The sequence below is a fragment of the Trachypithecus francoisi genome, unplaced genomic scaffold, assembly GCF_009764315.1.
Source record: "Trachypithecus francoisi isolate TF-2019V2 unplaced genomic scaffold, Tfra_2.0 Lachesis_group0, whole genome shotgun sequence".
Classification (NCBI taxonomy): domain Eukaryota; kingdom Metazoa; phylum Chordata; class Mammalia; order Primates; family Cercopithecidae; genus Trachypithecus; species Trachypithecus francoisi.
Window position 1 is genome coordinate 168,431,619 of NW_022681453.1, and position 27,646 is coordinate 168,459,264.

General features: G+C 39.6%; 2 protein-coding genes and 1 pseudogene across 2 annotated transcripts in view; 2 read left to right on the forward strand and 1 right to left on the reverse strand.

The window, feature by feature from the left end:
• RAB5A (RAB5A, member RAS oncogene family) overlaps positions 1-2,142 on the forward strand; it is a 37,196-nt gene extending 35,054 nt beyond the window's left edge. Inside the window, exon 6 of the mRNA XM_033212775.1 lies at positions 676-2,142. Coding sequence (XP_033068666.1) covers positions 676-791 — 116 coding nt within the window. The 3' untranslated portion in view covers positions 792-2,142. The remainder of the gene's footprint in view (positions 1-675) is intronic.
• On the reverse strand, positions 1,395-27,641 carry PP2D1 (protein phosphatase 2C like domain containing 1). Its single transcript, XM_033212774.1, has 3 exons — positions 26,843-27,641; positions 15,881-16,947; positions 1,395-3,162 (listed from the first exon to the last, which is right to left on the reverse strand). Exons 1-3 carry the CDS (start codon positions 26,863-26,865, stop codon positions 2,357-2,359), a joined length of 1,896 nt encoding a protein of 631 aa, XP_033068665.1. The 5' UTR covers positions 26,866-27,641; the 3' UTR covers positions 1,395-2,356.
• LOC117084552 lies at positions 11,674-11,805 on the forward strand (annotated as a pseudogene).
• Positions 27,642-27,646: the final 5 nt, after the last annotated feature.

The following is a 27,646-nucleotide window of genomic DNA, read 5'->3' on the forward strand; positions in this document are numbered from 1 at the left end:
ATGAGGCCAGGCACCATGGCTTATGCCTATAATCCCAGCACTTTGGTAGGCCGAAGCAGGTGGATCACCTGAGGTCAGAGTTCAAGATCAGCCTGGGCAACATGGTGAAACCCTGTCTCTACTAAAAAACAAAAATTAGTTGGGCGTGGTGGGGCATGCATATAATCCCAGCTACTCGAGAGGCCAAGGCACGAGAATCGCTTGAACCCAGGAGGTGGAGGTTGCAGTGAGCTGAGATCACGCCATTGTACTCCAGCCTAGGTGAGCCTGGGTGACAGAGTGAGCCTCCATCTCAAAAAAAAAAAAAAGAAGAAGAAGTAATAATGAGTATAAAATAAAGTACAACTTTTCTGTAAAATACAACTTTTCTGGTATTACTGAGTGAATCTGTGTAGAGAATTACATAAAGCACTAGTCAGGCTTAAGTTTTCATTGTATCTACAGCCAGTCCCCATCTACCCTTCCCCCAATACAGTTACCCCAGAAATCAAACTCCCTAAGACAGCAACCAATGTTTTGGCATTTAATAGATAGTAAACATTTGAAAAGAATGAACATGTGGTTATATAATACTTTGGGGGTAACCTAACTGGAAAGAAAAAGTATAAATAGCAGGTGAAACTGATACTAATATGAGTATTCAACTATTCCATTTATTTGATCATTTTCTTTCAGCTAAAAAATTGCCAAAGAATGAACCACAAAATCCAGGAGCAAATTCTGCCAGAGGAAGAGGAGTAGACCTCACCGAACCCACACAACCAACCAGGAGTCAGTGTTGTAGTAACTAAACCTCTAGTTTGAACTAGCTGGAATAGTCTTCTGCTTCCTAAATGTTAATAACAATGGAATTGGAGCATTTAACCAGCCCAGTATGACTTCCAAAAGAAGAGACTTATGATAGAGTCAAGTTTCTAATACAGAATTATTTTAAGTGTTTTGAACTTAATTTTTAATAACATGCATGGGTCCTTCTCACTAATGTTTCAACAATAGGGAAAAAATGAGAACTATGTGGACACTTGTTTCATTGGAAGGTTAGGAGGAATAATTTCTCATCACTAGGAATATAAACAAATGACTGTCTGGACCCACACAGTTAACCAGCCCATTTCTCCACACTGGTACAGTAGTCACCTGTGAAAAAAAATTTGGAACTTACTAATTTGGGCTTTTCAAAAACATCCTTTTTTTAGAAGGAGATTCTAAAGTTATTTATGATGCTTAGCCATAGTATTCAGGCAAATGTTCATTTCTCCTGGTATCTGTATTTAAAATGTACATTCCACATTTTAATAAATTAGCCACAAGAAAATAATCCCACATATACAAGGTTGGGGGGTGGGGAAGAGTATTAATGGTATCTTAATTATAGCCAGTCCTGTTTTTTTTTTAAATGGGGTAAAAATCAAATGCAATACCATCTTGTTTTAAGAATTTGAGAACTAATAAATGCACCTTAATGGATAGTGTTCCTTTCAAACATGTGAGTTCTTTAACAAAAATGAAATAAACCAGGTGTCTGTGATTTCCGATTAATCACTGCTGGCCATTACATAGGTTTTGTTGTTTGGGGCAGGGAGGGGGCTTTTGTTCCCTTTTGACATAACATAGTCAATGCACTAACAATTATGTATATTCAAACTTGATTATTTTAAATTCGATCTTCAGCTGTACTGTAAATAGGGTACTGCATTGTAGTCTCCATATCTGTATTACTTTTCTGTAATATTTAAGAATTGCTTAAAAGTATACAAAATGTACAGTTACTAAAACAGCTAATTATTTCTCTCTCCCCCTTTGACAAGAAGGGGCTTCAGTTGTTCCTCCATGGCTAGAACCATAATAAACAATGTACCCGTAATTTGTAACATAAAGTATTGCGATATGTTAGTAACAATCTTGCAGCCTTCTTTTCCAAAGTTCATTTTATTTTGATCAGTTCAGTATATTGCACTAATTATTTTAGGTATTTTCATTATATGAAAGCTACCATGTGTCAGAGATGATTTAGTCTATTTAAGTGTTGGACTGCTAGGAGAACTTGTACATTTACAATAATGCAGAATTAGGAAAACGGTTCACCAGTGTTTAGTTTTATATTGAGGTGCTCAGGTTGGAATAAAGTGGTATAAAAAGCAAGTATTGGCTTTTCTTTTTTTTTTTTTTTTTTTGGCATAAAACAGTGAACATATATAAATGATATTATATGACCTAATATCCGCTTTTGTATTTTCTTTACTGTGTTCATAAAATTGTTTGCATGTTATTGATGAATCGTTCTAATATCTGGATCATTGAAGAATTGCTTTATGGTATTATATTTTGGTGTTCTGGATAATTGGAACTTTATTTTTTATGTCAGAAGCTGATATTCACTTCCATTGAGAAATATGACCATAACTGTAATGTTGTCTCTGGAGCCAGCCAGTAAAGCAGCATTTACAAGTTCACGGCTAACATACTCAGCTGCACCTTCATAGAAACTCTTAGTGCCTGATTCTTTTTCATTTGTTGCCACACCATTGACACTGGTTGGTCTGTCAGTTATTTTTTCACTGCAAGGTTTATGATGAGTCGTTTCTGCTGGAAATGTTTCTACATTCTCAGGGTTATAAATGCAGTATTTAGAATAGTTTGAATCGGACAAATTTTCTTTGGAATTTGTAGTTGACACACATCCTTCAGATACAGATTTATACTGAAACAATACGTGGATATTACTTTGTGATTTAGTAAGGTTTGGTTCACTGGTTGAAAAAAGCAGAGGCCCTTTGGATGGTGAAGACTTTTTAGGTATGATAGAACAGTATGTTTCTTTATACATGTGAAATGTTGTCATTGCCAGGGCAGTGACTTCCTCTTTATCCAAAACTTCCCAAAGTCCATTAGTAGCTAAAATAAGGAATTGACATAGGTCATCTATAGGGACAGAAATAGTTTGAGGTGCTGGGATAATGGACTTTTTCAGCTTGAGATTTCCATGAAATCCAAGTCCTCGTGTAGTTTTTACTTGCCCTTCTACAAGCCCGTATGGTTCATTTGAACTAATGACTGCTCCATTCTGAAGTATTCTTCTTCTTTCATTTGTGTTTCGTGTAGTATGTTCTTTGGTTAGGCAAAAACCTTTCCCATTTCTGCACAAGACTGCTTGCACATTACCTAAAAGATTATTTTTTAAAAGAAGAAATTTTTATCCTAGAGATAACCAATTGTATTCAAAATCTGCTAACTTTAGTAAATTCTGTGTTTCAATGCTAAACAGAAAGCAGGCTATGTAAAAGTACTGTTTAAATATGTGTAATATATCACTACTGAATGATTTATAGTAAATACAGATTCAAACAGATCATTTTATACCTCATTGTTAAGCAACTTTTAGTGTTTAAAACTACTACATTTAGTGTTAACATTACAGATAATGCAAAGTAACTTCTAAATTTTTAAATGAAATGACTTAATATTACTTATATTGGAGAGTCATGAGTTGAACTTTTTTATAGCCAACATATATTCCATCTAGCAGATTTTTAAATGTTTTAAGATAAATGCTTCTTCAATTTAAAACACAAACTTTGATTTTTTTAAAAAAACAGAATGACAGTTGTGTAACCAGTACAAGTTAAAACTTGAATGTGCTTAGGTCATGGGTGATAAAAACATTAGAATGTCACTATTAATGTTAGGCTGCTATAATGTGTAGTTTTTAAAAATTAAGTCAATCATTCCTGTGAAGAAATACATTATTAATGTATTACATGAATAATAGGCAGCCAACATTAAACCCTTTGGTTGGAAACTGAAATCTTAAAAGTTGGTTGTAGTTTGTTCATGGTTCAGATGAATCCATGATAGTGTGCTTCATTGAACTCTTACAGTTTAAACAGGATCTGAACAGACTGGCGGGAGGTTATATATTACTGTAACTTTTTGTGGAGTATTTTTAAAGAACAACTGAATTTTTTTAGTTAGGAAAAATTGATTTTCCCCAAGTTTTTAGGAATATAATTTTATATTTTTAAAATTACATATAATTACATGTTGTTTTTCTTGGTATGAAATCATTTGTGATTTATAGAAAGTTATTAAACTGTTCTGAGATGGGGTTAATAATATTTGATTATTATAACATCTTTGAGATTTAAAATTCCTGGAATAGAATGCCAAATTTGCATAGAATATTCTGGTTTTAAATATGATCCTGTACCTGGGATCATTTAGTTGCTTGCAGGAGGAGTTCAATTCTAGGCCCACGGTTTTATAGCTAAAAGAATTCAGACTTAGAAGGTTGAGGTCCAAGGCCAGGTGTGGTGGCTTACACCTGTAAACGCCAGTCTTTGAGAGGCTGAGGCAGGCAAATCAGTTGAAGCCAGAAGTTTGAGACCAGCTGGGGCAACATGGCAAAGCCCCATCTCTACTAAAAATACAATAAAATTAGCCGGGCATGGTGGCGCATGCACGCCTGTAATCCCAGTTACTTGGGAGGCTGAGGCACAAGAACCGCCTCTACACAGGAGGTGGAGGTTGCAGTAAGCTGAAGTCACGCCACTGCACTCCAGCCTAGGTGACTGAACAAGACTGTCTCAAAAAAAAAAAAAAAAAAGGTTGAAGTCCATGCAACTAGTATTGTACTATAGTTGGAAAGCCTAAATTGGTGGCCAGTGTGGTGGCTCATGCCTGTAATTCCAGCACTCTGGGAGGCTGAGGCAGGAGGATCACTTGACCAGCCTGGCCAACATGGCGAAACTCTGTCTCTACTAAATACAAAAATTAGCCGGGCATGATGGTGCACGCCTGTAATTCCAGCTACTCAGGAGGCTGTGGCACAAGAATTGCTTGAACCTGGGGGCGGAGGTTGCAGTGAGTCAAGATTGCACCACTGCACTTCAGTCTGTGCGACAGAGTGAGACCCAAAGCCTAAATTGGTAAAAGCATTAGTGTCAGATAGAGACGGAAACTATTGTCTCATTTATATAATAGGAATTTTTAATAGCTGAGCTACTGGATTGGGACTAAAAGATGATGTTTGTGAAAAATATTTTGGAAACTCTACATAAATAGTTCTTAAAGGCCACATGGCCCCTCATTTCTTTATAGTGTGGTTATTAATATTGTGTATTAACTTGTCTTACTGTTGATTATTCGACTTAGATTTTGCAGAACATAAGTCAGTAAAATAATGACTTTTGCTGGATTATAAATTATTACTGAATCAGCAAGGCAACATGAAGTGGCACTTAATGTGCTAACTGAGTAAATGGAGCCCATTTTATTGTGAAGATCCTTTGGGTTCAGCACAATAAAATATTTTAAGAGAAAGGACATTAAATCCTGGTTGCAGTTCTTGCTCTACCTGTTAAAAAGGGAGATAATGCCTTTTATTTATTTATTTTTTTTCCTTTTGGAGACAGGGTTTCACTCTCACCCAGGCTGGAGTGCAGTGGTATGATCACGGCTTACTGCAGTGTTGACTTCCCTGGGCTCAGGTGTTCCTCCCACCTCAGCCTGCCGAGAGCTGGGACTAAAGGCATGTTCCACCACACCCGGCTAATTTCTGCATTTTTTTGGTAGAAACAGGCTTTCGCTGTGTTGCCCAGGCTGGTCTCAAACTCCTGGGCTCAAGCGATCCTCCTGCTTTTGTCTCCCAAAATGCTGCGATTATAGGCGCTAGTCACTGCACCTGGCATCGCATTCTTCACCTGTATGAATGGTGCATGAAGGAAAGAAAAAGTGAAGGAGAAGTAGCCAGCGTTTCTTAACTATTTGTGTGTTTAACCCAGGAAGTAGAGGGTAAATAAGATTCATCGGGAAGACTACTAATGGAACGAACTAAAAAATTAGATGTGCAGAGTCAACAGTTGCATTTTGTAACAATGAGCGGCATATGCTGTCAGCTACAAACAGGATGTTTGAAGTCAAGTGCTATATTAAACTGAAAGCTTGAACATGATAATGAACAAAAGGTTTCCATGAAGATGGGAAATTAGAGGAAGATTATTAAATATCACTGTTATGTCCATGTAGTCTGGAGACGTGGAGCGGAAGCAGCCTTTGATAGCTTAAGAGAAAGGACAATTTGGCTTTTTAAAAAGTTTCTTGGTAACATCTGTTTGGAGGAAATGCGAACAGCTAACCAAGCAATGAACTGTGTTGAAAACCACCACAAAATTTTAATCTAAGCATAAATGAATTCAAGTCCTAGACAAAGGTAACAACTTTCAGTATTTGGAGAGATTGCGCTCTTCAGAAAATGTTACCAGAATAAAAATGGAACAGGATTACTGGAAGAGCAATGTGTTTAGGAACAATAATCTTGGGGATTAAAAAGAGCCGCTTTGAGATGATGCTCAAGCCTTTTTAAAGTGGCATAGTCAGGTAAAGTGTTTCTTATGCAGAGGGTAATGATGTGGCTGCCTCCTGCAATTACTGGGTTATCACCAATTTTTGTGAGAAGGAAAAGTCAGTAAACTTAGAGTGAACTCTGGAATCCCAACCAGGGAATTCTAGAGCTGAGTAGGCAATATCAAGATTTTTCTCAGATAAAGCCAGAAAGATGACTTAGTGTTGATTAGAACAGGAAATTTTTAAGAAAGAGTGAGAGAAGAGGAAAAGGAACTTTATGTGGTGGTCAGAAAAAAACATACCTATATACATGATGGATGAAGCAGGAAAAATAAAAACACACCTAGGATGTACAACGTTGCCCATGGGTAATAAGGACAGTTTGGTGTAGAAAAACAGTATGGGGAGTGGAAGGATTTAGGAGCCTGACACAGTCAGACTTTAACCCCAAACTTTTGTCTGTGTGGCCTTCATTAGATCACTTTATTTCACTAAGTAACAGTTTTTCACCTGCAGTGTTGTTTGTCAAAGTTACTGTGAGACTCAATAAGCTAATTTAAGAGGTAGACACTTAAAGGTTATTTAGTGTTCTAAGAAGAGAAAAGCAGGTAGGCTATTCAAAAGAAATTGAGGGGAAACGACAAATGTTTCATTTCAGACCCATTTATAAAAGAATTATAAGAAAATACAAAGTAGAATTACAGGCTTAAGACAGGCAGTGGTAACTTGGAACTTGGGAAAAATTGAAATAGTTACTGGGGAAAGGAAAAATTACAATTATAAAGAAGCATAAGTAAATTAGAATTGCATGTAAATAAGATTAGGGGAAACAGTCTATATCCAGTTTTTCTTCAGTGCTCTAGTTTCAGCAAAAGAGGCTGAATTTGTTTAATTTTATGCATGGACAGCAGCTTTGTGACTTCCTAAGAATGGTTATCTTAAGAGCCTCACTCATGTTGAACTAGCTTTCACTGGATGTTCAAAATATCCTTTTGTTTTATAGACGTGTATGATCATGAAACTCATGTCCATTGTTCATTGCTCACCATTGTACCCCTCAAGCCTAACTATATTATGCACGAGTCTCAACTATTTATGAAATATTTGTTGAATGTGTTCTCAGAATCAGGTTTGTAAACATGTGAGAGTTCCTCAGCACCACCATCAAAAAAAGGGAGAAGGGGAAGGGAAGCTATATAAAATGTCAGTGTTAAGAATTTGGCTTTTTTCCTGCACAAAATTGAAGGAGATTCTGGAGTTGAATTAGACTTTAGGGGAAAATGGTAGGGGTGGAGATAATTTTAAAAGCAACTTACTAAACTAATCCGAATGAACACATTTTCACACCCATGGAAACGCATCCAGAGAAGAAAGGCAACTAAGGTCTGCAAATACAGCATTAGCGATGAATGAAGACAGAAAAGTCCACATAAAAATGAAGACACCCTAAAAACAGGAGAGAGCTAGTACTGTTCATTTGATGTAACCAGACTTCAGGCCTGAGAGATGAGTCCTGGCTCACTCACTTTATATAACCTTGTATAATGCTTTGATGAGCTTTAGTCTTCTCATGTATTAAAAATGTGATTATCCTTTCCTCACAGATTTTGAAGATCAGATGAAGAAGTGATGTGGCAGTCTTGAGAAGGGAAGGGGGATTCAGGTGACCACCAATTTAAAAATTGTGATAGCCGGGTGTGGTGGCGTAGGCTATAGGCCCAGCTACTTGGGAGGCTGAGGCAGGAGGACCGCTTGAGGCTAGGGGTTCCAGGCTGCAGTATCCTCTGATTGAGCCTAAGAATAACCACTGCGCTCCTGGCTACATAGCAAAACCTCATCTCAAAAAAAAAAAAAAAAAAAAGTGAATAATAGAGAAATAGTGGGTAAAGTTGTGCCTGGTCTCTGAATTTACTGTGAGCTTTTGAGACAGAAAGCTAGGACACTAGAAATAAAAGTTTACAGGGCTTCATTAAAAGGAATTATTAACAAATGTACAATCTAGACATAAAGATATTGGAATAACAGATACACGAAAGCACTCAAATATTAAAAAGGAGCAGTAATGAGGCAGTCTGGGTCTCAGATTGACCCACTGAGAACAAGTAAATATCCTGGATAATATAGCAGAAAGTACAAAATACTCAAGAAGCATAATGACTAAATTCAGGTATACCAAGAGCAGAAACTAGCTTTTACCTAAGACCATGTATTGAGCCGAATAAATCCACATTAAATTTTCACAAGGTGGCCAGGTGCAGTGGCTCATAACTATAATCCCAGCACTTTGGGAGGCTAAAGCAGGTGGATCACTTAAGGTCAGGAGTGTGAGACCAGCCTGGCCAACATGTTGAAACCCCGTCTTTACATAAAACAAAATTAGCTGGGTGTGGTGGCATGTGCCTGTAATCTTAGCTACTCGGGAGGCTGAGGCAGGAGAATCGCTTGAACCCTGAATCCGGGAGGTGGAGGTTGCAGTAGCCAAGATCGAGCCACTCCACTCCAGCCTGGATAACAGAGCAAGACTGTTTTGTTTGTTTGTTTGTTTTGAGACGGAGTCTCACTCTGTTGCCCAGGCTGGAGTGCAGTGGCACGATCTCAGCTCACTGCAACCTCTACCTCCTGGGTTCAAGCAATTCTTTGCCTCAGCCTCCCAAGTAGCTGGGATTACAGGCGCCCACCACCCCACCTGGCTAATTTTTGTATTTTTTAGTAGAGACGGGGTTTCACCATGTTGGCCAGGCTGGTCTTGAGCTCCTGACCGTGTGATCCACCCGCCTCGGCCTCCCAAAGTGCTGGGATTACGGGAGTGAGCCACTGCACCCGACCCAACTCTGTATTTAAAAAAAAAAAAATCACAGGCTTATGAAACAGGAGACAAAAAGCTAGGGCTTCTCCGAGATGGGGAAGACTAAATGGCTCACCACAACAAAGCTAGGACCCCAGAGGACGATGGCCTCACTGAAACAGTGAACCAAAAATAAACCTAGGCCTGCTGCACCACACAGACTACAGAAAAACTGACTATTTCAAATTATGTCAAAGAGAGAAAGAGGGAAGAAAGGAAGCTACAGAGAACTTGGAACTGGCTTGACATTGTAGCTCACATCTGTAATCCTGTGAGGAAAAGATAATCACATGTTTAATACATGAGAAGATTAAAGCTCATCAAAGCATCAAAGCACTTTGGGAGGCCAAGATGGGAGGATCACTTGAGTCTAAGAGTTCGAGACCAGCCTGAGCAACATAACAACACCCCATCTCTACGAAACAAAGAATGTGAAACCACCAACCTTCACGTATTTGTAGTCTGAAAGCCTCAAATGGATCACTTAGTACATATTGATAGTGTCAACAGGCAGACACCAGGCAGGAGCAAATGCAGTACTCTGGATGACACATCTCTCAAATAATTCCCCAAAACATAAATTATATGGAATTTCTTATCTTTCTGGTCAAGATACAATAACAGTGACTGGATTTACACTTTCATCTGTTTTGAAGAGACAGAGCCAAGAGTCCAGGGAAACCAGTGCAGCTAGAGCTTGCCAAGGACAGAATACCAGAGAGAAAAGAGAGGCACAGAGAATTCCAGATATCTTTCGAGGGTCTTTCTCTAGTAGGTCTTTCTCAAGTGTTTAGATGGGTACTGGTGAATACATGTGTGGGTGGAAACTGGGAAAAGAAACATTTTTGAAAAGGATTAGAGGGAGCATTGCTGAGGACTCATAGGGCTGGTAGAATAAATCCTGTTCCAACCAGCCAGACTGAAAAGATATTAATTCAGGAATCATTAGGTAGCATGCTTAGGAAGGTTTTTCCTCAGGAGCAGAGAATAATTAGACCCAAACTAACCACTGCCCTGGACTTGCCTGATAAATTACAAAAACAGGATCTAAAAGGATCAAACTATTTCCAAGTAATTTCATCCCAAAACAAAGCTCAAGACCACATATCCAAAACACACATTTACTCCTAACACCCACAACCTGTCAATGTGTTCTTATTGGGGAAAAAAAAAAATAGTTTTTGCAGTTGTAGTTAAGGATCTCAAAATGACACCATTCTGGATTATCCAGGTGGGCCCGAATTCCAATGAGAAATGTCTTTATAAGAGATACACAGAGTAGAGACACACGGGCAGAACAGTAAAATGCCATGTGAAAATCAAGGCAGGGACTGGAATTACGCAGCTGTGGGTGAGGGAATGCCTGGAGCTACCATAAGCTGGAAGACCCATGGAAGGATTCTACCTTAGAAAAGGCATGGCCCTGTGAACACCTTGACTTCAGGCATCTGGCAAGTAGTATTTTTTCATACCACAATGGAATAGAACTAGTAATCAATAGCGAGAGGAACATTGGAAATTGTACAAACACATGGAAATTAAACAACATGCTCCTCAACAATCATAGGGTCAATGAAGAAATTAAAAAGGAAATCAAAAACTTCTTGAAACAAATGAAAATCAAAATATAGCATACCAAAACCTATGGGATGCAGCAAAAGTGATACTAATAGGGAAATTTATAGTAATAAACTCCAAATAAGCAACATAACAATGCACCACAAGAAACTAGAAAGCCAGGACAAACCAAACTCAAAATTAATAGAAGGAAAAAAATAAAGATCAGAGCAGAATTAACCAAGATAGACACTAAAAAATACACATAGGATCAATCAAACAAAAGGTTGTTTTTATGAAAAGATTTTAAAAGTCAATAAACCATTAGCTAGCCTAAACAAGAAAAAAGAGAAAATCCCAAAAAAACAAATGAAAAAGGAGACATTACAACAGATGCCACTGAAAAACAAAAGATCACTAGGGACTGTTACGAACAACTATACCCTAACAAATTAGAAAACCTAGAGGAAATGGATAAACATAAACACCTGGACACATACAACCCTACCAAAATTGAACCAGGAGGAAATAGAAAACCTGAACAGACCAATAACAAGTAGCAGGATTGAGTCAGTAATAAAAAGTCCCCCAAATTAAAGCCCAGGACCAGATGGCTTCACTGCTGAATTCTACCAAACTCAAAAAAGAATTAACACTAATTCTTCTCAAACTATTTCAGAAAATTGAAGAGGAAGGAAATCTTTCTCATTCCACGAGCCCAGCATTACCTGAATACCAAAATCAGAAAAGACACAACAACAAAGAAGAAAACTATAGGCCAATATCCCTGATGAATGTAGACGTGAAAATCCTCAACAAAATACTACCAAGCTGAATCAAACAACATGTATTTTTTTAAAAGCACCATGATCAAGTGGGATTTATTCCAGGGATGCAAGGATGGTTCACACAGAAATCAATAAATGTGAAGCTTCATGCAGAGGCAGTATCATAGCCAGTGAGGTTTAGCCACGGTGTGATTACTGCTAATTGAAAACGTTTCCCCATAGCCCACCGTGATGACTTGTAATACAGTCAGCATTAAAAATAAGATAAATATGACACATTACCAACAGAATGAAGGAGAAATACCATATGATTATCTCAACAGATGGCCAAAAATTTTTTGGATAAAATTTAACATCTCTTCATGATAAAACTTTTCAACAAATTAGGCATAGAAGAAACACATCTCAACATATGAAAGGCCCTGCTACGGTGTGTATTTTTGTTCCCTCCAAACATCATGTTGAAATTTTATCAACAATGTTGGAGATGGGTTCTGATACATGTTTGAGTCATGGGGAGCAGATCCCACTACTGAGTATGATAAATAGCCCACCGTGATGACTTGTAATACAGTCAGCATTAAAAATAAAATAAATATGACACATTACCAACAGAATGAAGGAGAAATACCGTATGATGATCTCAATAAATGCCCCCCAAATTTTTAAAATAAAATTCAGCATCTCTTCATGATAAAAATTCTCAACAAATTAGGCATAGAAGAAACACATCTCAACATAATAAAGGCCCTGCTATGGTGTGTATTTTTGTTCCCCCCAAACATCATCTTGAAATTTTATCAACAATGTTGGAGATAGGGTCTAACAGATATTTGAGTCACGGGGAGCAGATCCCACTACTGAGTATGTAGCCAATGATATCAAGGAGACACCTGTACCCCCACATTTTATGCAGCACTATTCACAGTAGTAAAGATGCAGGGTCAACAATGTCCATCAGTAGATGAATGAATAAAGAAAATGTAGTATATGTACACAATGGAATACTATTAAGCCATGAAAAAGAAGGAAATTCTGTCATTTGTAGCAACGTGGATGGAACTGAGGACATAATGTTAAGTGAAATAAGCCAGACTCAGAAAGACAAACATTACTTGTTCTCTTTCATATGTGGATGCTAAAAATTGTTGATCTCAATGAAGTAAAGCAGAATGATGGTTACCAAAGACTGGGAAAGGTTGGGGACAGGGCAGGAGGAGATAAAGTAAAGTTGGTTAATAAGTACAAACAGGCTGGATGCAGTGACTCACCCCTGTAATCCCAGCACTTTTGGGAGGCTGTGGTGGGTGGTTCACAAGGTCAGGAGTTCGAGACCAGCCTGACCAACATGTTGAAACCCTGTCTCTACTAAAAATACAAAATTTAGGCTGCGCACGGTGGCTCACGTCTATGATCCTAGCACTTTGCGAGGCAGAGGAGGGTGGGTCACCTGAGGTCAGGAGTTCGGGACCAGCTTGGCCAACAAGGTGAAACCCTGTCTTTTCTAAAAATACAAAAATTAGCCAGGTGTGGTGGCATGCACCTATAATCCCAGCTACTCAGAAGGCTGAGGCAGGAGAATGGCTTGAACCCGGGAAGCGGAGGTTGCAGTGAGCCAAGATGGTGCCACTGCACTCCAGCCTAGGCAACAGAGTGAGACTCCATCTCAAAAAATAAAAAAGGTACAGACATTCAGTCAGAGACAAGGAATAAGTTCTAGTGTTTGATAGCACATTAGGGTGACTATAGTAAACAATAATTCACTGTATATCTTAAAATAGCTAGAAGAGTTGAAGTGTTCCCAACACAAAGAAATAGTACACATTTCAGGTGATGAATATTTTAAATACCCTGATTTGGTCATTACATATTATATGCATATATCAAAATACCACATGTACCCCATAAATATTTATAATTATTATGTATCAATAAAATAGATAAACATTTTTAAAAAGAATGTGAGTCTGGCAGTACCTTTTTCCACATGTACAAATTCAACATTTATTCGGTGGCTTCATCATTGAACTCATATTTCATATATAAGTTAAGAATTTTTTTAAATTCTAGAGTTATGATGACATTGATATTTTATGAATTTTATAAAAAGGAAACCTAATTCCCTCGCTATAATTAATCCTGTTCTATAAAATACAAAATAATTCTTGAAAATTTTGTGTAAAAATTTTTTTTTATGGCTGGAAGTCATTTAAAGTTCTTTCTTACAGGAGTACTTTTGTAGCTGAATCATGACCTCAGGTTCTCTCTTTTACAATTTGAATTGTTTCACCCATGTGTCTTTCTATTAAAATGCAACATGCCTAGATGCAAACAGTTTAACCCCATTGTATAGGCCTGGAAATTAAATCCCATTGTTGGACCTGGAGATTAGAACCAACCAATCAGCAGTGTATCTAGATTTTTTTTATTTTTTTTTTTGAGATGGAGTCCTGAGTCCTGCTCTGTTACCAGGCTGGAGAGCAGTGGTGCCATCTCGGCTCACTGCAAGCTCCGTCTCCTATATTCAAGCCATTTTCCTGCCACAGCCTCCCGATGTAGCTGGGATTACAGGCATGCGCCACAATGCCCAGCTAATTTTTGTATTTTTAGTAGAGACAGGGTTTCACCATGTTGGCCAGTGTGGTCTTGATCTCCTGACCTCATGATCCGCCCGCCTTGGCCTCCCAAAGCACTGGTTACAGGAGTCAGCCACTGCGCCTGGCCATTTTTTTTTTTTTTTTCTGGAAACGGAGTCTCGCTTCATTGCCCAGTCTGGAGTTTAGTGGTGTGATCTCAGCTCACTGCAACCTCTGCCTCCCAGGCTCAAGCAATTCTCTTGCCTTAGCCTCCCGAGTAGCTGGGATTACAGGCGCCTGCTACGCTCAGCTAATTTTTTTTTTTTTTTTTTTTTTTAATATTTTTAGTAGAGAGAGGGTTTCACCATGTTGGCCAGGCTGGTCTCAAACTCCTGACCTGAGGTGATCTACCCACCTCGGCCTCCCAAAGTGCTGGAATTTACAGGCATGAGCCACCACCCCTGGCCATGTCTAGACATTTAATAACAGTATCCACTTATTGAATATGTCATAATTTGTCATATTAATTTTACAAAGACTCTTATAATTAATGATAACTTCTGTAGGGGTCCCAATTCCAAGAATATGGGTCAGTTCACAGATTGGTCTTAAATCTGTAATGATTATGTCTATGAACTATTTGGAACCTCAGCATAGAGCCTGAGAAATGGCAAAGACTCTGAGGCAGTGGACATGCACTTAGCTTTCTTGTTGTTTAGTCTGGAGTCCTTGACATTTCAGGCTCAGAACCAGGCTGGATCAGAAACAGGCTGACTTTCTGGGGCCTTGACATTCGTTGTAGTATTCTTTGTGATTATCTGGCCTTGCAACACTGTCTCTGCCACAAAGTCCCACTCGCTGAGGCCCAGCCTCCTCAGGCTTTGGAAACAATCCCGTTAAGAGGTAACATGATATGGCAGGACTGATTTCCAACTCCAATTCCTGTTACTTCTGAGACCTTGAACAAATTATCTCACATTTTTTAGCTTTAATTTCTCATCTGAAACTTTGGGTTAACAATACTTAGATATCACTAGATGTCAAAGTTATTGTAAGACTAGAAGAGGAAATTACTCTGTATTCAATATTCAGTAAGTGGACAGTATCATTAATAATAATTCTATCTATGAAAAGGGTAGTAGAACTGTAGTTAAGTATCTCATAGAACTCAGTGTGGAACCTCTGAGCTTTCCATTTTGGCAAATTCCTAAACTTCCTGAAATAACTTTTAAACAACACAGGTAACTTCTTTAAGAAGAGAATACATGCTCATAAAACTGAGGCATGAACTGTTATTCTCTCTGAGATGAAAGAGATGCTACTTGGCCAGTGAGCATGAGAATGACCTATAGCAAATACACTTATCAGAGTAACTGACCAACTTAACTACACTAACAATGAGCAAACAACTCTCCATTTTTCTGAAAAGAGGAAGTGTACAAAATGTTTTTAATTTTGTTCAGATTTAAGCATATGTAGTTATCTTTGCTTTTCATCTTTATAAGCAACTCTATTGCTACCCCTTTGGGAAAATGTAACATATTTGTCACATTATATCTGTGCCTGTTTGAAAAATAATTACAATATTTTTGTGCCTGCAATCTGCACTTAAATTGTGGTTATTTATTGCTTCTTATATGGATCAGTGCAATTTCTAGGCACTAATAAGTCGCTAAATAATAAGTCATAAAAAAATTCTGGGAGCATGAGGGGTTTTGCTGCAAGGAACCAAAAACATAAAGATGTTATTTGGTGCTATTCAATGTACATACCAGTGTTTGCAACATGTAATATTCCAGAAATTATTTGTGGCATCTCCTGGGAAGTGGAGCTCTCTGCCAATCCATCATGGTTGTTTTTTCTTTTCCAATTCTTATGAGCATAGGGACTTTTAGGTTTGCCTTCCAATATACAAGTAACTGCAGAGCAGCCACTCCATTGAACCCTGGACACTTCTTTTCTTCCAAGACGTAAAAGCCTATCCATTCTCCAAAATGCTTTTGCAAAGGCTTTGTGTATGTCCTCATATTCACGCCTCACTGCTTCTGTTTTGTTTATGGCAGAAAAGAGATCTTCTATTGCTGTGTATTCTTCTCTAAACACAGTGTAAAAGGAATTGATTATTTGTTGCTCATCAGTTGTCATTTGGTAAGAAGGATCAAATTTGGAAAGCTGATGGAGAAGTAAAACTGGGAGTTCCATGGATGTCAACTCTGCCGCTGAGGCACCATGATGTCCATCGAACAAACCGAAAAAACACACATTAGGTTTATTACCAAAATTACTCACTACAGTGAATTTATCATTCATGTCAGCTTTCCATGTAGAATTCCTGTCTTCACAAATACCCACTCCTTTAATTAATAGATGACATATTTTTTGAGAATATATGACACTCCTGTCAATGTTATCAAAAATTGTATAGTATGCTGGTATTTGTTTTTTCCAAAGCAGCTCAAAAGCATTATTAATGCTCTGTAGGGTTTTTTCAGTGAACATAAAAGATGACAATAGTTTAGAAATCATGAACTGTCTCTGAACAGCAATCACTGAGGGCTGTGGTTTCTTTCCACCCATCCATTGGAAACCCAGCGTGGCCAGAGCTACATGTTGCTTCTTATGGAGAAAAATACCAGTTAGGTCAATTTCGTGCTTGCATATGGAACAGGGTAATGTGGTCGCTTGCTCATAGACCTGCTCCTCTTCATGGCGTTTGGTGTGTCTCACTGGTCTTGACTTTTTCTTTCTAAAACGTTTTCTTTTGGGTAAAAGTGGAATCTCCACATATGAATCAAATGTTGATGTTTTCATATTCCATTCTCTTGATTTCCAAAACACTCTGCAAACAGGACGAAAGATATTTACATGCCAGGATGATGCAGTGAAAATATCTTCAAGCAGGCTCTTATCATTGCAATTTGATTTGGCTCCTCACAATCTTATATAAGCCTAGGATTAAATATTCTGAGTCATATTCCTCAAAAAACATGTAAGTACTCAATTAATTGGTGATTGACCTGTGTCTGCCTGAAATAAATTAGGCAAAAATTCCAAAAAGTCAGCCAGACATCTAAGCAAATGCTCAGAGAAATCAGCACAATATTTTACCTTAGGCATGTGAAAGTATATATTTGAGACCTGCGATTCTGATTTCTAATATGGACAGTCATGTATTGCATAATGATGTTTCAGGCAATGATGGACCATGTGCAATGGTGGTACCAAAAGATTATAATGGAGTCAAAAAATTCCTATTGCCTAGTGACATTATTGTTGTCTCAATGACATAAAGTGCAACATGTCACTTATGTTTTTGTGTTGATGCTGGTGTCAACAAACCTAACATGCTGCCAGTCAAATAAAAGTGTAGCAAATACAAGGCCAGGCATGGTGGCTTACGCCTGTAATTCCAGCACTTTAGGAGGCCGAAGTAGGCGGATCACTTGCAGTCAGGAGTTCAACACCAGCCTGGCCAACGTGGTGAAACCCCGTCTCTACTAAAAATACAAAAATTAGGCTGGCCCGGTGGCTCACACCTGTAATCCCAGCACTTTGGGAGGCCAAGGCGGACGGATCACGGGGTCAGGAGTTCAAGACCAGCCTCGCCAACATGGTGAAACCCCGTCTTTACTAAAAATACAAAAAAATAACTGGGCATGGTGGTGAGTGCCTGTAATCCCAGCTACTTGGGAGGCTGAGGCAGGAGAATCACTTGAACCTGGGAGGCAGAGGTTACAGTGAGCCGAGATGGTGCCACTGCACTCCAGCCTGGGTGACAGAGGAAGACTCCATCTCAAAAAGAAAAAAAAAAAGTATAGCAAATACAAGTTATGTACAGAACATAATACCTGATAATGATAAATGACTATGTGACTGGCTTATGTGTTTATGATAGTATAATTTTTATTGTTATTTTAGAGTGAACTCCTTATATTAGAAAAAAATTAACTGTAAAACAACCTCAGGCCCTCCAGGAGGTATTCCAGAAGGTGTTGTTAACATAGATGACAACTCTGTGTGTTGTTGCTCCTGAAGACCTTCCAGTGGGACAAGATGTGGAGGGGAAAGAGTGATAATCCCAACTCTGTGTAGGCCAAGGTGTGTATTTTATTTTATTTTATTTTTTTGAAAAAGATTAAAAAGTTTTAAACAAAATTTAACAATAATTTTAGTTAAATTTTTTAATAAAAATAAAATTTAGCTGGGTGCGGTGGCTCACACCTATAATCCCAACACTTTGGGAGGTCGAGGCGGGTGGATCACATGAGGTCAGGAGTTCGAGACCAGCCTGGCCAACATGGCAAAACCCCGTTTCTACTAAAAATACAGAAAATTAGCTGAGTGTGGTGGCTCATGCCTGTAATCCCAGCTACTTGGGAGGCTGAGGCAGGAGAATTGCTTGAACCCAGGAGGCAGGAGGCGGAGGCTGCAGTGAGCAGAGATCGTGCCACTGCACTCCAGCCTGGGTGACAGAGTGAGACTCCATCTCAAAAGATAAATAAATAAATAATTTAAGATTTTAATTAAAAAATTAAAAACAGAAAAAAGCTCTTAGAATAAGGAAATGAAGCAAGTAGTTTTTGTACAGCTGTACAATGTGTTTGCCTTTTAAGCCAAATGTTACAAAAGAATCAAAAAGTTCTAAAAATTAAAACGTTTACAAAGTAAAAAGTTACTGTAAGCTAAGGTTAATTTATTATTGAAGAAAAAATATTGTTTACAAGTTTAGTGTAACCTAAGTGTACAGGGTTTATAAGGTCTGCAGTAGCGTGCAATAATGTGCTAGACCTTCACACTCACCACTCACTCATTGACACCCAGAGGGACTTCCAGTCCTGCAAGCTTTATTCATGGTAAGTGCCCTATTTTAGAATGTCGCATTTTTTACTCTTTGTACAATACTTTATTGTACCTCTTCTGTGTTTAGGTACACAATACTTTCCATGTGTTACAGCTGCCTACGGTATTCACTACAGTAACACACCGTACAGGTTTGTAGCCTAGGAGGGATAGGCTATACCATATAGCCTAGGTGTTAGTGGGCTGCACCATCTAGGTTTGTGTAAGTACACTCTGTGACGTTCACACAGCCATGAAATTGCCTACTGATACACTTCTCAGAAAGTATCCCCATCGTTAAATGATGCATGATTCTAATTACTTCTGTGCTGCATTTCGTCTGCCTTAAAACACTTTTGTTCTAATTAGAGGGTTCACAAGAAAATGAATGGATTATGCCAAAACCAAGCAGAATAAGGAAAAGAACTGATAGTAAGGACAGAATTTTTTTAAAAACTACAACGAAGAGGTATGGGCTGAGGATAGGAAAGAAAAGATGTAGAGCTGGATGACACATTTCTGGAGAGCAGGCATCATTTTATACTCCTTCCTATCAGAAACATCTAGCACTGTACTCAGCACCTGGGGCCATTTTTATCCATTTCATGCACAATTTCCAAGGGCCTATGAAAAGTTAGAGACCAGGAAAAAAAAATGCTTTGGTTACAAAATATTTTAAAACTTGATAAAAATCAAAGTTGGCTGGGTGCAGTGGTTTATACCTGTAATCCCAGCACTTTGGGAGGCCAAGGTAGGGAAATCACTTGAGGCCAGGAGTTTCAGACCAGCCTGGGCAACATAGTGAGGCCTTGTCTCTATTAACAATTAAAAAAAAAAAAAAAAGCCAGGTGTGATAGTATGCATGCCTGTAGTCCGAGCTACTCAGGAGGTGAGGTGGGAGGATCGCTTGAGCCTGGGAGGTGGAAGCTGCAATGAGCCATGATTGCACCACCACACTCCAGCCTGGGCTGCAGATCGAGACCCTGTCTCAAAAATAAATAAATAAAGTAATTATATATATATATATATAGAGAGAGAGAGAGAGAGAGAGAAAGAGAGAGAGACAGAGAGAGACGGAGTTTCACTCTTGTTGCCCAGGCTGGAGTACAATGGTGCAATCTCGGCTCACTGCAACCTCTGCCTCCCGGGTTCAAGCGATTCTCCTGCCTCAGGCTCCCAAGTAGCTGGGATTACAGGCACCCACCACCATGCCTTGCTAATTTTGTATTTTTAGTAGAGACAGGGTTTCTCCACGTTGGTCAGGCTCGTCTTGAACTCCCGACCTCAGGTGACCCACCTGCCTCAGCCTCCCAAAGTCCTGGGATTACAGCTGTTAGCCACTGTTCCCAGCCATAAATATTTATGAAATGTGACATTACAAAAACTAGTCAACTTCAACTCAATTCATATATAAATTGTATTTGAGATGGGTACATTTTAATGTGTTAGAGTAATGAGGGATGGAGCCTGCGACACTAAGAATACTTGGAGCCTCTAAGTACTTAAAACATCTCAGATACATAATAGATATTCAACAATTGAATATCTATTGATATTCTATAGATAGTTGGTAGTTAGATAAGAAATTGACCCATTTAATTATAATGACAATATGATGATAATAATAATGAAATATATTTTGTTATAAAAGGTATATATCATCATGTTCTTAAGTTCAATGCAGAAGGATACAAAGTAGAAAATAAAAGAATGTTTTTGTCTTCCCACACTCCACTTGAACCCAGGAGGTGGAGGTTGCGGTGAGCTGCGATCACGCCATTGTACTCCAGCCTGGGCAACAAATCCCAGCCCCAGTAGTAATTGAGTTATCTATCTTTCCAAATATAAATTCGTATATAAGATCTTGTCTGGCCCTGTGCAGTGGCTCATGCATAATCCCAGCACTTTGGGAGGCAGAGGCAGGTGGACCACTTGAGGTCAGGAGTTTGGGACTAGCCCGGCCAACAGGGTGAAACCCTGTCTCTACTAACAGTACCCCAAAAATTAGATGGGCATGATGGCACGCCTGTAATCTCAGCTACTCGGGAGGCTGAGACAGGAGAATCGCTTAAACCCAGGAAGTGGAGGTTGCAGTGAGCCAAGATCATGCCACTGCACTCCAGCCTGGGAGACAGAGTGAGACACTGTTTCAAAAACAAAAACAAACAAACATATTTTCTGAAGGCCAGTAGGGTCCCATTTTGCGTGCCATCCTAAAATCTGATTTTCAGTAAATACTAGGTCATGGACAGGAAGTTTGAATATGGAAGAACAAAACAATATACATCATCCCTAGGTATCTGTGGGGGATTGGTTCTAAGACCACCCTCTCCACGCATGGATACAAAAATCTAAGGAAGCTTAGGTTCCTGATAAAAATGGCGTAGTATTTGTATCTTCCTTGTATGTTACCTCACTCTGTCACCCAGGAGTGCAGTGGCCTAGAACTCCTGGGCTCAAGCCATCCTCCCACCTCTGCCTCCATAGTAGCTGTAACTACAGGTGTGCACCACGACGCCCGGCTGATTTTTGTATTTTTAGTAGAGATGGGTTTTCGCCATGTTGGCTGAGCTGGTATGGTCTCGAACTCCTGGCTTCATGTGATCCACCCGCCCCACCTTAGCCTCTCAAAGCACTAGGATTACTGGTGTGAGCTACTACGTCGGCCCTCCTGTATACTTGTTTATTTATTTATTTGAGATGGAGTCTTTGCTCTGTCGCCCAGGCTGGAGTGCAGTGGTGCGATCTGCGCTCACTGCAACCTCTGCCTCCTGGGTTCAAGCAATTCTCTCACCTCAGCCTCCCAAGTAGCTGGGATTACAGATGCTCACCTAATATATATATATATATACACACACACACACACACACACACACAGATATATATATATATATAGTATTTTTAGTAGAGACGAGGTTTCACCATGTTGGCCCAGGCTGGTCTTGAACTCCTGACTCAGGTGATCCACCCAGCTCTGCTTCCCAAAGTGCTAGGATTACAGGTGTAAGCCACCGCACCCGGGCCCTCCTGTATACGTTAAATCATCTCTTGATAGAATATGCATAATGCAACGTAAATGCTATGTAAATAGTTCTTATACTGTATTTTTATTTGTATTATTTTGGTTGTATTGCTTTATTAGTATTATTATTTTAGGAGGTATTTTGGGAATATTTTCTACCCAAAATTGGTTGAATTCACAGATGCAGAACCTTCAGATATGGAGGACTGACTCTGTTGTGAAAAATGTAGACTTAGGATTTTTTTTTCAGGGGAGGAAAAAGCATGTAAGTTTACATAACTGACTGAAAAATACATTCAAGAAATAGTAAGTAGAAGCAGGGGGCAGTGGCTCACACCTGTAATCTTAGCACTTAGGGAGGCCAAGCCTGTCGGATCACCTGAGATCAGGAGTTGGTGACCAGCCTGGCCAACATGGAGAAACTCCGTCTCTACTAAAAATACAAAATTAGCCGGGCGTGGTAGCACCTGCCTGTAATTGAAGCTACTTGGGAGGCTGAGGCAGGAGAATCGCTTGAACCTGGGAGGCGGAGGTGGTGGTGAGCCGATATCACGCCATTGCACTCCAGCCTGGGCAACAAGAGCGAAACTCCATCTCAAAAAAACAAAACAAAACAAAAAACCTGAATAAAAGAAATAGTAAATAGAATATCATACGACTCATGAACGCTGAAGGAGTGGGGGTAATCGTTATGTCCAAATAATCTCCTAGTTGTAACTTCTGTGACTGCAGGGGTCATGGAATCACCAGTCCCCTTTCTGCCAGACGTGGTGCTGGCCAATCTCCTTCACACGATAGTCAGATCTTTTAATATCTGTAAAAACGACTACAAAATTGAAATGTGTGCCCTTCTTTCTAGCCTCTGGACAGGCTTATTTTACTAAGCTCAGTTCCTTCAAGGTTGCATCTATCCAAGTGTAGATCGCCAGCTCACTGGATGGTACGTTCCCCGGGGAGAACTCGACCGCTCGGAGGCGGCGGCTGTCACTGGCCTGTCTTGTAGTGATCGGCTCCTGAAGCTCCTTAATTTCCTCCTGGGTAACGCGCGACTCCACCGCCATGTTTCTCCTACGGCCTCAGACTTTGAATAAAAACAACAAAAACAAGTTGGTCGCGGTGGCTCACGCCTATAATCCCAGCACTTTTGGAGGCCGAGGAGGGCCGATCACGAGGTCGGGAGTTTGAGACCAGCCTGACCGACATGGTGAAATCCGTCTCTACTAAAAATACAAAATTACCCGGGCGTGTGTGCCTGTAATCCGAGCTACTCGGGAGGCTGAGACAGGAGAATCCCGTGAACCTGGGAGGTGGAGGTTGCAGGGAGCCGAGATCACGCCATTGCACTCCAGCCCAGGCAACAAAAGCGAAACTCCGTCTTAAAACAAACACAAAAATTGTCCCTGGGCGGGCGCTGTAGCTCGCACCTGTAATCTCAGCTCCTTAGGATGCTGACACTGGAGGATGCTTGAGCCCTGGAGGTTGAGGCTGCAGTGAGCTGTGATGGCGTCACTGCACTCCACCTGGGTTACAGAGGGAGACGCGGTCTCTTCAACAACAAAAACAAATATTCATTTACTAACTGTATAACCTCAATCAAGTCTTTTAATTTCTCTGAGCATCTGCTTTCTTATCTGTAAAGTGGACAAGGTTGCTTTTAGCCTCAAATGAGGTAAATGGTGACATAGTTGGTACCTAGGGGAAGCTAAAAAAAAAAGCCTGCTCATTCTGCCCTAAGTGAAAAGGACACTGAGAACTATGCCAAATAAAAATACATTACATAAAGGCATGAAATTATAATGCTTAGGGAGAAATGTGTTCTACGTAAAATTAATTAAGAAAAAATCAGGAGATCAATGGGAGAGGATTGTTTTAACGACCTGTATTTGAGAACTGTGTAATGCGTATTTACTAACATGTTGTGGTAAGTTGTTTATATCATCACTTAGTTACCAGCTATGTTACACAGTTTAAGAGAAAATGAACTTGGTCAGGTGTAGTGACTCACGCCTGTAGTCTCAACACTTTGGGAGGCTGGGGTAAGAGAATTGCTTGAGGTCAGGAGTTGGGGACCAGCCTGGGCAACATAGTAAAACCCTTTCTCTACAAAAAACTTAAAAATTAACTGGGTATAGTGGTGCACACCTGTAGTCCCAGCTACTTGGAGATTGAGCAGGGAGAATTGCATGAGCCCAGGATTTTGAGGTTTCAGTGAGCTATGATAGTGCCACAATACTCTAGCCTCGGTGACAGACTGAGACCCTGTCTCAAAAAAATACAAAAAGTATATTAAATTAAAAATAAAATGTGAGCTATATTAAATAAAACAATTAGAAGAAATATATATGTAAATTTAAAATGAATGGAAAATAATGTAATGGCCATAGAAAACAGGTAAATATCTTTAAGATGCTAGCCAGTAAAATTTGAATCCTGTAAATTATTCAAAAATCACTTCTAGAAAGGAAAACCTTCTATGATAAATGATAAATAAAATAGTGCACTATGTGATAGGCAAAAGGGCTTTAGCAACCTTCATACGTGGTTTACACATGGCAATATAAATAAAAATTAAAGAAGCAAGCAAAACTCTGATAAATTTTAAATGTTTTGCCACTTTATTTGTATTTAATTCCCTGAAGTTTATGACTGTGTTGGATACAGCTACTTATCCCTGTAGTAAAATTTTATTTACAAATGTCCACATTATAAATACTTCTAGAACTATTTGCATTTTGGGAAGTCTTCATGGCTTTCCCTCACCAACGATTATTTTTCCTTTTTTAATGGAAAATCTAAAAATTACACAAAAATAGGAGTATAAGTCCCCATCACTTATAAGTATAAGCTACTCATCACTAGCTTCGACTGTCATCAACATTTTTTTATTCCTGTTTCATCTATATCCCCATCCACCTTATTTTATGTTATTTTATTTTATTTGAGGTAGAGTCTTACTCTGTCACCCAGGCTGGAGTGGAAGTGGTGCTATCTCGGCTCACTGACATCTGCTTCCCGAGTTCAAGCAATTCCTCTGCCTTAGCCTTCCGAGTAGCTGGGGCTACAGGTGCCTGCCACCATGCGTAGCTGATTTTTGTATTTTTAGTAGAGACAGGTTTCACTATGTTGGCTAGGCTGGTCTCGAACTCCTGACCTCAAGTGATCTGCCTACTTCAGCCTCCCAAAGTGCTGGTTTACAGGTGTGAGCCACTGCACCCAGCCTATGTTATTTAATTTTATCACAATTTTTGCTGGAGTATTGTAATGCCAATCTCCAAATTGTATCAACTCACCCATGAATACTTCAGTCTCAACAAATTTTATCAGCATCCAATCACTTCTTCAACACCTACAATAGGTCGGGCGCGGTGGCTCATGCCTGTAAATGCCAGCACTTTGGGAGGCCGAGGCGGGTGGATCACCCGAGGTCGGGAGTTTGGGACTAGCCTGACCGACATGGAGAAACCCCATCTCTATTAAAAAAAATACAAAATTAGCCGGGCGTGGTGGTACATGACTGTAATCACAGCTACTGGGGAGGCTGAGGCAGGAGAATCGCTTGAACCCAGAGGGTGGAGGTTATGGTGAGCCGAGATGGCGCCATTGCACTCCAGCCTGGGCAACAAGAGCGAAACTCTGTCTCAAAAAAAAAAATAAATAAATAAAAATAAAAAATAAAAACTACAATAGGCCAGCTACTGTGCAAGGTGCTGAGATGCACAGATGGATGAGGATGCACCCTGCCCTTGAAGCTATGAGGGGAAAAGATTGCAATTCCGTCCATATGCTCATCCAGGTCATTAATAAAGGAATGAAACAGGTCAGGTGAAGCCAAGGACAAAGCCCCATTATTGTGCCCAACCGGGAACCTAGCCCTTCATCTGGCTAGGAATGGTGTAATGAGACCTAAGAAAATGACCTAGGAAAACTCACAGCTGAGACTTATTAGCAAGGGGTCCAAGGCAGTATCCAAGGGAATGATCACTTAGCCGGCAGAAGGAGCAAGAGGACCCAGCAAAAGAAATGGACAGGTAAGCAGAGGAGTAGGGGAAGAAACTGGGTCTGTCAAGGCCTTTGAGTGCTTTCGGCCAAAATATATAAAAATATTTTAATGGCTATATTTTGGTAGTATTCATGTAAAGGATGTAGTTTTATGAGGCTTGATGGACTCTTGGGACAATATACAAGGCACCGCAACACTGTGTTTTGATCTGAAGTCAATTACTTATATCAGAACTTCATTGCTCCATGTGCCGGGGACAGCCATAATACAGCTCTATCACACATGGGCCGTTCTTAGAATGTATTGCATCATTCACATGTTCGTTCATTCACAATAAGAAATTAAATAGGCCGGGCACGGTGGCTCATGCCTATAATCCCAGCACTTTGGGAGGCTGAGGCGGGCCTATCACTTGAGGTCAGGAATTCGAGACCAGCCTGGCCATCAGAGTGAAACCCTGTCTCTACTAAAAATACAAGAATTACCCAGGCATGGTGGCAGGCGCCTGTAATCCCAGCTACCCGGGAGGCTGAGGTGCGAGAATCACTTGAACCCGACAGGCAGAGTTTGCAGTGAGCCGAGATTGCACCATTGTACTACAGCCTGGGAGACAGAGACGCTGTCTCAAAATAAATAAATAAATAAATAAAAGTAAATTAATTAATTAACTATAAAGACATCAGAATAAGAGCATAGAGAGGAATGCAAGTCCTCTTTTGTATAAGGTAGAGGAATATATCACTCTTCAATGTACATAGTTTACAGGAAGCCAAGGTTTCATCTGATAACTAAGAATGTGGAGGAAAAGAATACTGTAGATATAATTATTCATTGGCTATACTTATTATCCAAAAAAAATTTAAGAAAGTTTACCTTAAAGCATTATTGGTGCTCATGTTCCTTTGGAATTACCTTTCTTTGCCCTCCCTTTATCCCCTTTCCCTCTATTTCTCCAACTTGAGTAGTGATGGTGGAGGTAGAGGTGAATGTGATGGCCGTGGCGGAAGTAGTGGGGATAGTGATGAGAGCGGTGGTGGGCGTTCCCCTGACTTGATGGTAGAGCTCCCTGTGTGGAATGTTTACTACATCACCTGGAACCTCAGTCAGAACTCACTTTATGATTCAGAAGGACTATGAAGCAATAACATTACAAGTTGTATGAAGTCAACTTGGGAATTTCTGAAAGAAAGAGCATTTGTTAAATATACTGTCTTACTCTCTCTTCCTTTCTCTGCCATCGTGGTGTGTGCTTGACTCTGCTTCTCACCATGTCTTCTCACAAAACTTTCAGGATTAAGCGTTTCCTGGCCAAGAAACAAAAGCAAAATCGTCCCACTCCCCAGTGGATTTAGATGAAAACTGGTAATAAAATCAGGTAGAACTTCAAAAGGAGACATTGGAGAAGAACCAAGCTGAGTCTATAAGGAATTCCACGTGAGATGGCACACATATTTATGTTGTGTGAAGGTCAAGACCACCTTACCATATTAAGCTGAAAATGTTACCACTATCTGGATAGTTGGACATGTTTTATTGGGAATGTATTTTTTCTCTCTGTGTGTGCTATGAAGGCACTGGTTGGCTGGGTTCAGTAATAAATATGTGAGGCCTTTCATTTCTGTCTTTACATATAAATATAAATATATATATGTCTTACTGCTGGATGCAGGGGCTCAC